This window comes from Chionomys nivalis, chromosome 2, assembly GCF_950005125.1.
Source record: "Chionomys nivalis chromosome 2, mChiNiv1.1, whole genome shotgun sequence".
Classification (NCBI taxonomy): Eukaryota; Metazoa; Chordata; class Mammalia; order Rodentia; family Cricetidae; genus Chionomys; species Chionomys nivalis.
The window spans coordinates 115371037-115384336 of record NC_080087.1 but is presented as its reverse complement, the minus strand read 5'-3'; the positions used below and the strand labels follow the sequence as shown (position 1 = coordinate 115384336).

At 39.0% G+C, this 13300-nt stretch overlaps 1 protein-coding gene across 1 annotated transcript in view; it reads left to right on the top strand.

Moving 5' to 3' along the window:
- Nyap2 (neuronal tyrosine-phosphorylated phosphoinositide-3-kinase adaptor 2) overlaps positions 1-13300 on the top strand; it is a 251439-nt gene that overhangs the window by 151284 nt on the left and 86855 nt on the right. The window contains exon 4 of the mRNA XM_057762975.1: positions 3819-4904. Within this exon, the coding sequence (XP_057618958.1) occupies positions 3819-4904 (1086 nt within the window). The remainder of the gene's footprint in view (positions 1-3818; positions 4905-13300) is intronic.

Below are 13300 nucleotides of genomic sequence, written 5' to 3'. Positions count from 1 at the left end.
TTTCATATATAGATAAACTTTAAAAATATGACAGTGGAAATATATCATCATTGATCTATCCTGTGAAATGTGTGCAAATAAAAAGCTACATCCCTAGGAAATATGTTTGTCTCTGATCTTACTTCCCAAAATGAATTATGAGATTTTGGAGGGTTATGAAATAAAGATATAGGAATCACCTTCCCCCTCGTATCGAGGGAATGAATTCAATTATTTGTAATTTATTTAACAATTTACTCTCTACATAATCCTTATTCTCCCAATTCAAACTTTGCACAGTGCTAATTCAGAGGACCAGGGAAAGAACTACTAGAGTTAGATAAACCTGCTAGCCTTGGGCAGTCTCCACCAATAAGGGAAGGGAAGAGAAAGAGGCTTATCTCCTGGTTTGCAAGGGTTTCCCAAGAAAGATCAGCTAAGAGAACTACTTCATCTGGCCAAGATCCAAGGAAGTGTAGGATCCAGGTGTTTTGCAACAAGTGTCAATTCAAGCAGCAAACCTCCAGTAAGTGTGTGAGAGTTAGGCAGTCTATGTGTGGGCATAAATTAGAGGTTGGAGAATTGCATCACAAGGAACCATGATTACCATCCTGGTGGTAGAAGCCTGCTCCTGGGTGGATATTTGTCCTGAATGGTGCTTTATGGAACAAAAACATGCCCTCTTGAAGAAGATAAGATGGTGTGAGGCAAGGGATGAAAAAAAATTTAAATGATACCTTGGGATGTACTGCATTAAATTTTAAAATAATAGAAGTACTCATACAATCCTAACACCAGAGGATAGGATTCAAATAGGTACCTATCATTTAACTATAAAAGGTTCTTATGTATTTACATAGTGATCAATGAATACATACTTTACCTTAGCTGCCTCAGGGTAACACAGCAAAATGGGGGCATGATTTAAATTACAGAAGTTCTTTTCTCCGTAGTCTTTGACACCAGCAGTCTGAGAACAAGACATGGCATGTTTAGCTTCTACTGAGGGCTTTCTGCCTGGCTTGTAGAAGGATGACTTTCCTCTGTGTTCTGATATGACAAGTAAGGAGAAGGGAAGAGACTCTTTCATTACTACAAAGGTCCTTTGTTCTCAAGACTTCTGCAAAGCTTACATGTCAACCACAGTTCTGTCTCCCAGAACCATGATGCTTGTGGTCATTAGCCAAATATATGGGTGTCCTAGAGGATCACAGATCAATGGAAACTGCCAGGTTTGATCATCTCACTGATACCAGGAGACTCATGTATCATATTTGGTTTTCCTTGTACAAATTCTCTGTAATTGGTTCAAAATTAAACTGTCTCCATGAACTTCATATCATGAACTTGTCCATATATCTTAAGATTAGTTATTCTAGTTTAGTTATATTATATATTCTTCTGAAATAGGAAATTTCTCCATTAATTTCATGAGTACAAAAGATCTTTATTTCATTTTTGTGCCTTTTTGCAAATAAAGCAGTCATTTGTTCATAATTTGAGGAAAATAAAGGCATCAATCTCACTTATTGCAAAGGTTATCTTCTCATCTGTGTGGGAAAGAAGGACATTGTCCCAAGGTTTCTCTGTCCACTCAGGTACTTTGGACAACACACAAATCCTGTTTTCCCCAATTATCTGCATAGAATTTAAGAGAGAAGAATTAAAACCTTAATCTGAGTGTGATTGTTCCTATGCAGGAAGTTACCCACATCACAACACCATCCTAACTGTAGGCTCCGATTAATCAGTTGCCCACAGGGCTCCTCACTCTTATACTCTTTTTGAGCCTAGCAGCCAAAGGAAATTTATTTTCAGCATCATTAGTTTAGGTAATGCCCTGTGGTTGAAGGTAACAAGGAGTAAACTTCAAAGAATATTCTGGATAGATTTTCCTTCTTTGAGGTTTCCATTCTTTCAAAAATCCTTCCAGCACAAAATCAGCCTTGTTCATGGGTAGCTTTGCTAGACTGCCAGTACTAACTCAGCCTTGTTCATAGATAGCTTTACTTTATCTTAATTTGTAAGTGTTGTGTGCACATAAACTGATTTTATTTTTTTAATATAATAAAATCCATACCAAGTTGGGTGATGGAAAGAAGAGCTTGTGGTTCTTTGGTTCCTTCTAGACAGGAATTAGGTAACTAGTTTCCACTTAATTATGTCTATAGACTTTTAATGTTTGGAAATAGAGGGTTTTACTAAGCTAGTCTTTTGGGAAATGACAGCTAGGTTTTAGTAGTAAGGTTTAAAGGAAAAAGTCTAGATTCATTACAAAAAAAACTGTTTGATTACAACGAGTACAGTTATCAACATGGACAAGTGGAAGAGAGTACTTGAAATTATAAATCAAGCCAAATGAAGTGTGTAGTAGAATGCTTGATTGTTTTTGTCTTAAAGACAAAATGGATGCACAGAGCAGCCACATACCCAGAACTCAGAAGTATTTATTTCTTTAGTAAATTTTAGAAAGGCTTTTGTGTCGTAAGCTATGAGATTTGAAAACAGCAGAGGAGAAAATCAAAGTTTCCTTATTGGTGCCTTGACGCCCGTCTTAGTCTGCAAATCATAGAGTAGGCTGGTTAGCTTTGTCCAAGTTTAGAGACTGTAAACTCTGATGTCAGCTGACCTCGTGTAGTGGCATCTACCTAAGCCATTAGGTCTGCCTTGCTGTGTCATGAGGTAATCCATATAATTATTAATCAACACAACAAGGTAATAAATCCATAACAAGAGTCCAGAATTTTTCCTCATAAAACAAGTTTTAATTACAGACAGTTTTCTCCTGGATCTACCCTTCAATATGGTGTCAAGAAGTTTGTTTTCTATCAAAATTTGTAGAGCAGTGATAGGACTTCCAGCCCAGAGGTAGGTGGTTCCTTGTTCTACACATCTGTCACAAGTTCCCAGTTTCCATCAGTTATTGAAGCTTATTCATTACCCCGTGATTATTTTCCTTTAAAAATCTCCAGGGAATTCAGAATCGAGAGTGGAACATTACTAGTAAATTCACACGAAGATAGCATTAGACATGCCTTAAGAAGTAGATGAATGCACCCTAAACCGCAGCAGGATCTAGAGATTAACTTGTTTAGACTCATAAGATTTTCATGGCAGTTTCTCTGAAGTCTTGGATCTATCTTCATAGGAGCTATTTATTTGTGTCGGCACAGAGATTAAGCTCAACAAACTGTGATGCTTTTTATTTTTCTCCCGAAAAGGTGAAAACATTTGTTACAGCCACACCAGTAAAATACTTCAATTTCTGTTAATTTTGTGACCACTTATGTGAACATACATCATATTCTCCCTACCGTCATCTATTTCAGTTTCACTTTTCCAAATTTATTTTTACATGTTGCTATCCAAGAAACTTCACCCTTAAGTTTTTCATTGATAATCCCAAGGCAGAGTAGAAACTACCGCCCCTGTCTAATGCCTTTATCAGTATTGAACGAGTAGCTAGATAATAATTAGTCTGAAATTAAGAGTCAGTATAATTCTACCACCAAGATGTTCTATGGGACATGTTAGACCATGAGTTTGCGGTTTAATCAAAGACTCAAACTAGTAATGAAGTTGACTACTTTTTTTTTTTTTTTTTTTTTTTTTTGATTTTTTGAGACAGGGTTTCTCTGTAGCTTTGGTGCCCATCCCGGAACTAGCTCTTGTAGACCAGGCTGGCCTTAAACTCCCAGAGATCCGCCTGCCTCTGCCTCCCGAGTGCTGGGATTAAAGGCGTGCGCCACCACCGCCCGAAAACCCAAGCACAGGTGAAATATGAAAGCTTTCCAATATATTCATGTTTTACTCCTCAATCCCTTTTACTTCTCTTTCAGTGTCTGCCAAGCCAAGACCCCACAGTGACGAATATTCAAAGAAAATCCCCCCACCGAAACCAAAACGGAATCCCAACACTCAGCTTAGCACGTCATTCGATGAAACCTACATCAAAAAACATGTGCCAAGAAGGACCTCGCTCCCACGGGATTCATCTCTGTCCCAGGTCTGCAGCCCTGCGGCAGACCCGGAAGAAGAGGAGCCCGTGTACATCGAGATGGTGGGTAACATTCTGAGAGACTTCAGGAAGGAAGAAGACGACCAGAGTGAGGCTGTGTATGAGGAGATGAAATACCCCATTTTCGACGACCTCGGTCATGATTCCAAATGTGACTTTGACCATCACAGTTGTTCTTCGCAGTGTGCTACTCCCACGGTGCCTGACTTGGACTTCCTCAAGTCTTCAGGACCATGTACTCCTAAGGGTCTGCTCTGTGACATACCCCCACCCTTCCCCAACTTACTTTCTCATAGACCACCCCTGCTGGTGTTCCCACCAGCCCCAGTGCACTGCTCCCCCAATTCTGATGAGTCTCCGCTGACCCCTCTGGAGGTCACAAAGCTTCCTGTATTGGAAAACGTGTCTTACATGAAGCAGCCACCTGGGGCATGTCCACCCTCCCTGCCATCGCACACCTCCAGCCACGCTAAAGACCAGACCGGAGCCCTGGGCCCGGCGCCTGCAGCGTCTGTGCTCTCCTCGTCTCCTCCGCCTCCATCCACTCTGTACAGAACCCAGTCTCCTCATGGCTATCCAAAAAGTCATTCTACCTCCCCATCCCCTGTCAGCATGGGGAGGTCCCTGACGCCCTTGAGTCTCAAGAGGCCTCCCCCCTATGACGCTGTACATTCCGGCAGCCTCTCAAGAAGTTCTCCCTCAGTGCCTCATTCGACCCCCAGACCCGTGTCGCAAGATGGGGCCAAGATGGTCAACGCCGCAGTGAACACCTACAACGCTGCGCAGAGTGGATCCAGGTCCCGGACACCAACCAGTCCTTTGGAGGAGCTCACCAGCCTTTTTACCTCAGGCCGTAGCCTGCTGAGGAAGTCATCCAGCGGCCGAAGGTCCAAAGAGCCCGCAGAGAGTAAGTTGAGCAACCTCGTCTGGTACAGGCCTCAAAACCAAATTGAGGCCTCATCGGTGCATGCATGCAAGGCTCAGGGGACTAGCTTTTGGGTCTTTTTGATTCCGATGTCAAAATGTAACGATATTTTTAAATTTCAGGTACGCTAAAAGAATTACTGCGTTCTGAGTGGGCACTCACCACAAAGATTAAAAATGGCAATTTGCCCAGTTGTAATGTATTCTACTCCCCAAAATGTGTGAGTTTCTTAAGGCTAAAATTGAAATTATTACAATGGCCCCAAAATGTTTAGTGAGGAACACCATCCATTTTTTAGGTAAAAGATTTGATTTGGAGGAACCTAAATATGTACATCCAGAATAGTGAAGACAAAACTTATCTAAGATTACAACTATATTGTTGAAGATTTTCTGCAGGAAATCTTGCAGGAAAGACAGCAAATTAGACAAAGTTTGAGGTTTCTTTTCCTTTCATATAAAGAATAATTCTGTCTACATGCTTCATATGATCACAGGCTTCCATTCACTGTCAACGAAAACACTCGATTCTCTGCTACATAGCATGAGAGGGGATGGAGAGAGAGCTTAGCAGCTGAAAGGACTTGCACATGGCTTGGTTCATAGCTACCTCTAATTCCTGATGGAGGGACTCTGGCGTCTTCACACATGTGGGAAAACACGCAGCACACACACACATACACATTCCAGTAGCACCACCAGCACCACCACCATATCACATACCACACATACACACACACACATACTTACAATACCACATACCACACAGACATACATACAGCCACACGCACGTGCATGCCCATACACACACACACACACACACATACTTACACATTTCACCAGTACCACAAACATCACCACATACTGATGGGGGTGGTTCTTGTATTTTATCTGTTGCTTTTATTGGTTAACTAATAAAGAAAACTGCCTTAGCCCATTTGATAGGCCAAACCTTAGGTGGGTGGAGTAAACAGAAGAAAATGCTGGGAAAAAAAAGCCAAATCAGGAGTCGCCATGATTCTCCCACTCCAGACAGACGCAGGTTAAGATCTTTCCTGGTAAGCCAGCTCATGGTGCTACATAGAATATTAAAAATGGGTTAGATCAATATGTAAGAGCTAACCAATAAGAGGCTAAAACTAATGGGCCAGACAGTAATTAAAAAAATACAGTTTCCGTGTAATTATTTCGGGGCATAAGCTAGCCATGCGGGCGGCTGGGTGCCGGGGACACAGCCCTGCCGTTCTTATTACAACAACATACCAAACAGACACAGACACACACACACATGCACATACACATATAGACATACAAACACACACAGAGATACACATACATACACTACAAACACACATACACACACACAATGAATCTTTAATAAAATTTAAATCTTATGTTTAAATTATTCTTCCTGGATCCATTGTTGTGTATATTATGTGAAATAATTAAGGTATAAAAAAACTATTGCCAGTGAGTTTTAAAGACCAGAAATTTCAGTTTTTGAGTGACTAGCACTTTCATGAGTCATACATAGCTTACACCACAAGTCTGTAAAGAGTCCCATGCAGTTCCGGGTCAGTTGTCTCCATGCCCAGATAATTTAGTCATACTAATTTTTCTTTGTTTTGATTTAATCGTGATTTAGTCATTTAAATTGATTTAATTATCATATGTCAAATGAGTCCACCATGCAGTCTGGTTGTCTGCTTATGTCGTTCTACTGTTTAAATGGGGCAGAAAAGAAGTTCCTATCACTTTTTTGCTGTGGATGACCATGGCATTCTCAAGTAACCCATAATCATTGGTAGCTATAAATGGCTTTTTCTTTCTTTACCAGGAAATATTTATAAATGCATTGGTTGATCAAATAATACTCTCCCACATCTTTTTATGAGCCTAAGCAGTAGTTTTTAATGTCTTCAACATTCTAGAGTTACATCTCTCTATATATGCAAATATATACATATATATGTATATATATTTATATATATCTTTAAATTATTTGAAGAATTGAATTTAAAAATTAAGAGAATTCTGTATTTCATGTTAGATACACGAAACAAAACTATATATGTATATAACATCTCAACATCTCAAATCACTAATGCACACACTCGAAATTCTTAGGAGCAGTCTGTCTATAGGACAGTTGTTCAGAATTCAAACAGTTTTTGCCTGCAGGGATGTTTGACAATGTCAGTGTCTAGTAAGGTCATTCCCTGTCTCTCTGGGATGATACTGTGTTTAATGCAGAAGTTTGGATTATACAGAATATTAAAAACTACTCACTAAAAGGCAGATCCATTGTGAGTAAATGTTTTAGAATAAAAGGGAAAAATGTAAATGAATTATTACTTCTAAAATATACAATTCCCCTGTGACATTATCAGGCATTTCACTTTGGATTGGTGAAACTCTTGGGCTTCCTCCCTACCTATGAGCTTCTTTGGAGAACCCTTAACACCTCCAGCTGGCAGATGGACCAATTAGCCAGGAAAACTGTATATAAAGGAACAATTAACTAATGCAGTTATTTCAGGGGAAAAAATCCATCTGCTAGTATCAATCTATGTGCCGTATATCAGAGACACAACTGTTTGACTTTGAAAGGGCTTTGCATTCTTCAAGAATGAAGCTCGTGCACGGAAGAGTGACCTGGGACCTTTGTAGGTTTTCAGAGCCAAGAACTGGGTTCTTTTCCATCATCTATTGGTTGTCTTGCAACTCTTCAGAGAAAGTCATGCTGAGTTTCATTAGGTCTGACATTTTATTCTGCATGAATGAGAGGGAAGAGAAATGAAGAGTAGGGATGAATAATTAAAACTTTAATTGTCTTTGGCTATAGAGAAAAATAGAAACATACTACTTTATGCTTAAAAATAGAAGAACTCTTAGAAATATTATGTGATGCACAGAAACCAAAATTTCTAATAAATACAAGTTAGCTACTAATCGTTGCTTCACTACCTTTCATGACATCTTTTTTCCTTCATCCCAGTCTGACAGGGTTGATAGGCACCTGTTGACATCATAAACACAGAACAAGTGACATAAAGTAGTGAAAGATTCGTAACTCGAGTGTCGTTAAGGGTTTTTTATATAATATTTTAGAATTATTTTACATTCTAGGGATATTGGTATCTGTTTTCCCTCCCACTTTATGCATTTGAAAAGTGAATTCTTTGGTTAGAGGTAAGGCTGGGACTCCTGCCTTCAGTTCAATCAGCTACACTAGCAACTAGGGAGAAACAGTGCTTGCTGGGCTCACTTTCTAGTTCATGTGCTTACAGGTTCATGCTTAGCTAGCTTTCTTATACACCTGGGAGCAATTCCTAAGAACTGGTGCCACTCATAGTGAGCTGTTCCCTTCTGAATCAATTAACGACCAAGAAAATCCCTCATGGGAGCTGTAAAGATGGCTCAGTTATGCTTCTTTCTTTTACAGAGTACAAGAGTTCAGTTTCCAGCATTAATATTACAACCATAACTAATTCTAGTTCCAGGAGTTCTGGTGTCCTCTTTTGACCTCCATGAACACCAGGTGTACTTGTGGCACACAACATACATGCAGGCAAAACACACTCAAAACAAAATCTTTAAAAAAAATATTCTCTCAGAGACCTGCTCACAAACTAACCTGATAGAGATAGTCAAGTTTCCAGTCCTGAGCATGAACCTCAGAAATCTAGAATTCGTATATTTGACTGCAGATATCACAGACACCATTGTGCTGACCTCATGGTCACCACTGTCCAGTAGCTTTAGAGTCCATGACTACCCAAGGGAAATTAAGACACTGATCCAAACCCCAGCAATGGCTAGAGAAGTGGCTCAGCGGGAATGAGAGCTTGTGACACAAACATGAGAGCCTGAATTCAGATCCCAGCGCCCATATAAAATGCTGGGAACATGTGCTCATGTGCCTTTTATGCTAATGTTCTAGCAGGAGCGACAGGAGGATCTCTGGAGTGTATTGCTTATCAGCCTCCCTCCTGGTTCAGTGAGGGACCCTGTCTCAGAGGAATAAAGCAGAGCACTAAAAGAGGAACCCAATCTCCTCTGCCTCTGCACACACACACACACACACATGTACACACACACACATGTACATGCACCACACATATATCAAACACATGCAAACAATAACAATAGCAACAAGAAAACGGCTAAAGGCAATGACAATCCCACAACAGAAGACCAGGCACTGACTCAGGTGAACACAGGAAGAACAACATACCCTCAGTGAATGCTCTCAGCCCCACCTTCTTTTTCCCCTAGACCCATGAGTCTGTCCACCCAGATATTTGCTTTTAAAATGAAAGGAAATATGCAGTTCGCTATAAGAATGAGCCAGTCTGTTTAATCAGTCTTCTTTTAAAGCAAAAAAAAACCCCCTGTATTCAGGGTAGTAAGGCTAAGTGAAAAATAACTAAAATTCCTTGATTTTGAACATTCATGTGACTCCTAATTAATTGGGATAGCGACTTTGTCTGTTTTCCTTGTTCAGTTTATCCTAGAACTGCAGCTCAGAATCACTGAAGAAAACATAATTTCATAAATAATTGCTCACCTTTCTGGGGGTATGCTGCAGCTGTCTTTGATTGATTCAAGTAGACATGTTTATCCCCAGTGTTTATATTCACTGGCTGCTGAATCTTTAAGTGCAATTTCTTGTCAGCAATTTAAGCAGCAATTCTCTCTGTTAAGAAGAACCTGTGCTGCTTTAGACTCTAAAATCCAGTCACATTGTCAATTCAGAAACAAACTACAGTGGGTCTGTTTAAAAAGAGACTCTCTCGGTCATACCTAAGTCACACCAGTGGAATATACTACAGCTGATTTCTTTTGCTCCTCATCAGTTAGATGAAACAAAAATTTACTCTCAGTGTTTCATTTACTTTCATGGGTTTTAAAATCTTAAAAAAATAATTAATTAATTTCTATGTTTAATTAATAAGGTAAGTTCCTTGTGCCATATTATAGTGCCCGGTGTGTGGCCTCTACTTAACTAAATGATCTAGGGATTTAGAACAAGATTAGATGCCATGAGAAGTACTTTCCATTTTGGCCTAACCACAAAGTGTTGGGACTTTGGATAAGGCTTTTATGCCTTACTTTTCCACCTTACAATAGAAAATACTAGATGGTAAAACTCAGCTCTCTACTGCTTATGTGTCTTGTGCTTTTATGGACTTACGGATGGACTGAAGAACGCCAGACACACCTCTGAGTCTTTGTGTTAGAAGTCTTCACTTGCTCCAGGGATTTCTATAAATTTCATAAAACAGTGTCAGTTTCACCCTGGAGTATCTATACAGAATCTATCAACTTAAAATTTTACATAGATAGTTAGCTTTTCTGTGTTTTGCTTGTACTTCTGTAATGATCTGTAACCTAGTATAATGTCTCATAATTTAAAAAAAAAACATTACTAAGACAAAAGGCAGGTAGGGAAAAAGCTATATCTTACAGGTATTTTAATTCTTGTAACACCTTGGTCTGCTGTGTTTCTCAGAGTCAAAGCAATAAAGCAATATATATATATATATATATATATATATATATATATATACACTCACACATATGTGTGTGTTGAACTTGAGTGAATATACATTATAACTTGAGAAGACTATTGAACTTGAACTTGAGCAGGAGAAATCATATAAGAAGTATTTGACCATGAAGTTTAAAAAAATAACAGACTTCTGTGACCTAGAAAATTTCACATTGAAATCAATATAGTCATTCAACAAGAGAAGTGATGCTGAAAACTGAAGCCATTGCTTATACTCTTAAGTGGCATGATTTAAAGAACCATTCTATTCCAGGCATATTTAACTGGAATAAAAAAAATATAAAGACTATAACCATGAAGCATTTAAATGTAAGCTATTCTGTAGATGTCAAATCATCATCAGCTCCCGTACCAATGAAAGGGCTGTGAAAATTGATCCCTTTCAGATGTCTAGAATTAAAAAGGTGCATTTATAAAAGTAAGTAAGCGATTTAACACTTTAAAGAAGGAATTCCAATCTGCTCAACATTATGCATTATTGAGCACAAGTGGAAAGAAGAATGCAAACCTCTTCAAGCAAGCCATTTAATCTCTCTGAAAAGAAGCCATGTGGAAACCAGGGAACTATTAAGATGCCACTAGCTGGTTGAATGTGTGTGCATTCTCGGAGGAAACTGAGTTCATTTATAAAATATTTTGAAAGCTTTTCATATTTTTTGAAAAACATTATTTCCTCCAGAAGTTTGTAAATGAGTAACAACTTCAAATTTAATAAGGTGTATGGAGCAGTGCATGGTGATTCGTGGTTGAAGCAAGCTCATTATTGTAGCTTGCTGATGGGAGTTAGGTTAATTAAACATTCCACTCCTGGTAGAAAAGCCAATCAACTGAAGAATCTGGGCCATCGCTATTCCCAAAGGAAAGAAATGAAAGTCCTAACGAGCACTTGAGAGGAGAGGGAGGAGTGTAGGTGACATGGATTTTTGAATCCATGCATACTACCTAGCTAGGTATACAATTGACCTGGTTTTGGGGGGGGGGGCATTGTTTCAATTGAGACAGCTGAGCTTTACTTCTGACCATGGATAACAGAGAAAAAACTTAACCTACATTTTCTCCTGGTCCAATTTTAGTTGCATTCAGTGACATGACATTTTTTTTTTATTTTCTGTGTGCATCTTCCTGTTATAAATGGGATTAATAATACTAAGCAAGGCACAGAAAGAAGAGAGAATCAACAGCCTTAAAGAGCTCCAGGTAGTTAAGGGTTGGGTAGGAAGGGAGATTTATATTCCTTCATGGTAGCCTCTTCAAGTTCACCTTGCTCAAATAAAAATAACCTCCATTCATGGTCGGTCATCCAAGTAGCATTTATTATATGTAATGGGACACACACACATCACAATGATTAGGAGGGCATTTGTTGGGAAAAAAAGGAATTTGGGAGGAGTAGAGATGAGAGAGGATAATATAATCAATGTGCACAATATATAGATATATGTGACTGTGAAACAATAAATAATAGTAGTTTGAAACAAGTAGAAACCAGATCAGGATGTTCATTTATTGCCTAACACAGACATGGTGCTGTGAATGAATACTTCTATCATGTCTTTTTGTTCTCATGACACAACTAAGCTGTCCAAATGGCTAGAAGGATTTAGTTGATAGCATCTCCCAAGAGAATGATCAGAACTGAGGTGAAGTGTTGCTTTATTCAAGTATTACATTCTGGATGTCAAATTTGCCTTTAGAGTTGTATACTAATTTTAATGTTTTGACTGATTGGTTATTAGCCATTTATTAGTGGTTATCACCCAGAGAGAGCTGTCAGAAGATGAATGCTTGTCAGTGGCACAATATCCTGAGACATTGAAAACCTAGGAAATTTAAATAAATCACCACACACTTCTCTATTATTAGTTTATTGATTTACTAGTTTATTAATAATCTTCCTTTAATGTTGAAGAATTCCTTTTGGCTTAGTATTGACTAGTATAAGGTCCCATTGATGTTTCAGGAAGAAAACAATAAAAGACTCACAAGATCTAGGCAGTGATCCTCACTTAAGGGCATGTTCTGTATGTGGTATCTACAACTTCCTCTCCCATTTTATCAGGGTTTCTCTCTGTAATAACCCTGGTTGTCCTGGAACTAGCTCTTGTAGACCAGGCTGGTCTTGAATTCACAGAGATCCACCTGCCTCTGTCTCTCGAGTACTGGGATTAAATGTATGAGCTACCACTGCCTGGCTCTCCTATTCTTTTTTTTTTCTTGATTTATTTTTAAGATAGCTTTTCATTATGTAACTCAGCCTAGTCTTGACCCCTGGATCCTCTTGCTTCAACCTCCATAAGTTCCAGGCTGACAGGCATGGACTTTCACCCTCATTCTTGATGAGTACTTTTGAGTGGCTCTCAAGTTGACAGTTATTTTCTTTCCTCATTCACTAAAGGAAGTTCTTTTGTGGCTTCTTTCTCATTATCTAGAACCCTGGTTGACTTCCCAGCTTCTTGGTTTCTCATGGTTTAATACAATGTGCTCCGCTGTGGTTTTTCTTTTGGTTTATTCTACTCAGAGTCACAGGCAACATCAAGTGACCACAGTCACTCCCTTGATGACACCTAAAAAAGACTGTGAGCCCAATGGGAGCAAGCAGTCTATCTGTCAATGAAATCTCTTGCCTTTTGTCCTATTCTATCTTAACCTCAACCTAAAATCATATAAGCTTTCCTACCTGTTCTCTGACTCTAGTTATTTTCCATCTTGATTCCCTTAAGGCTTGCACTGGTTAGTTTTTCTGAACCTGACACTAACTAGAGTCACAGAGAAAGCAAGAATGTTGAGAAATTGCCTCCATCACA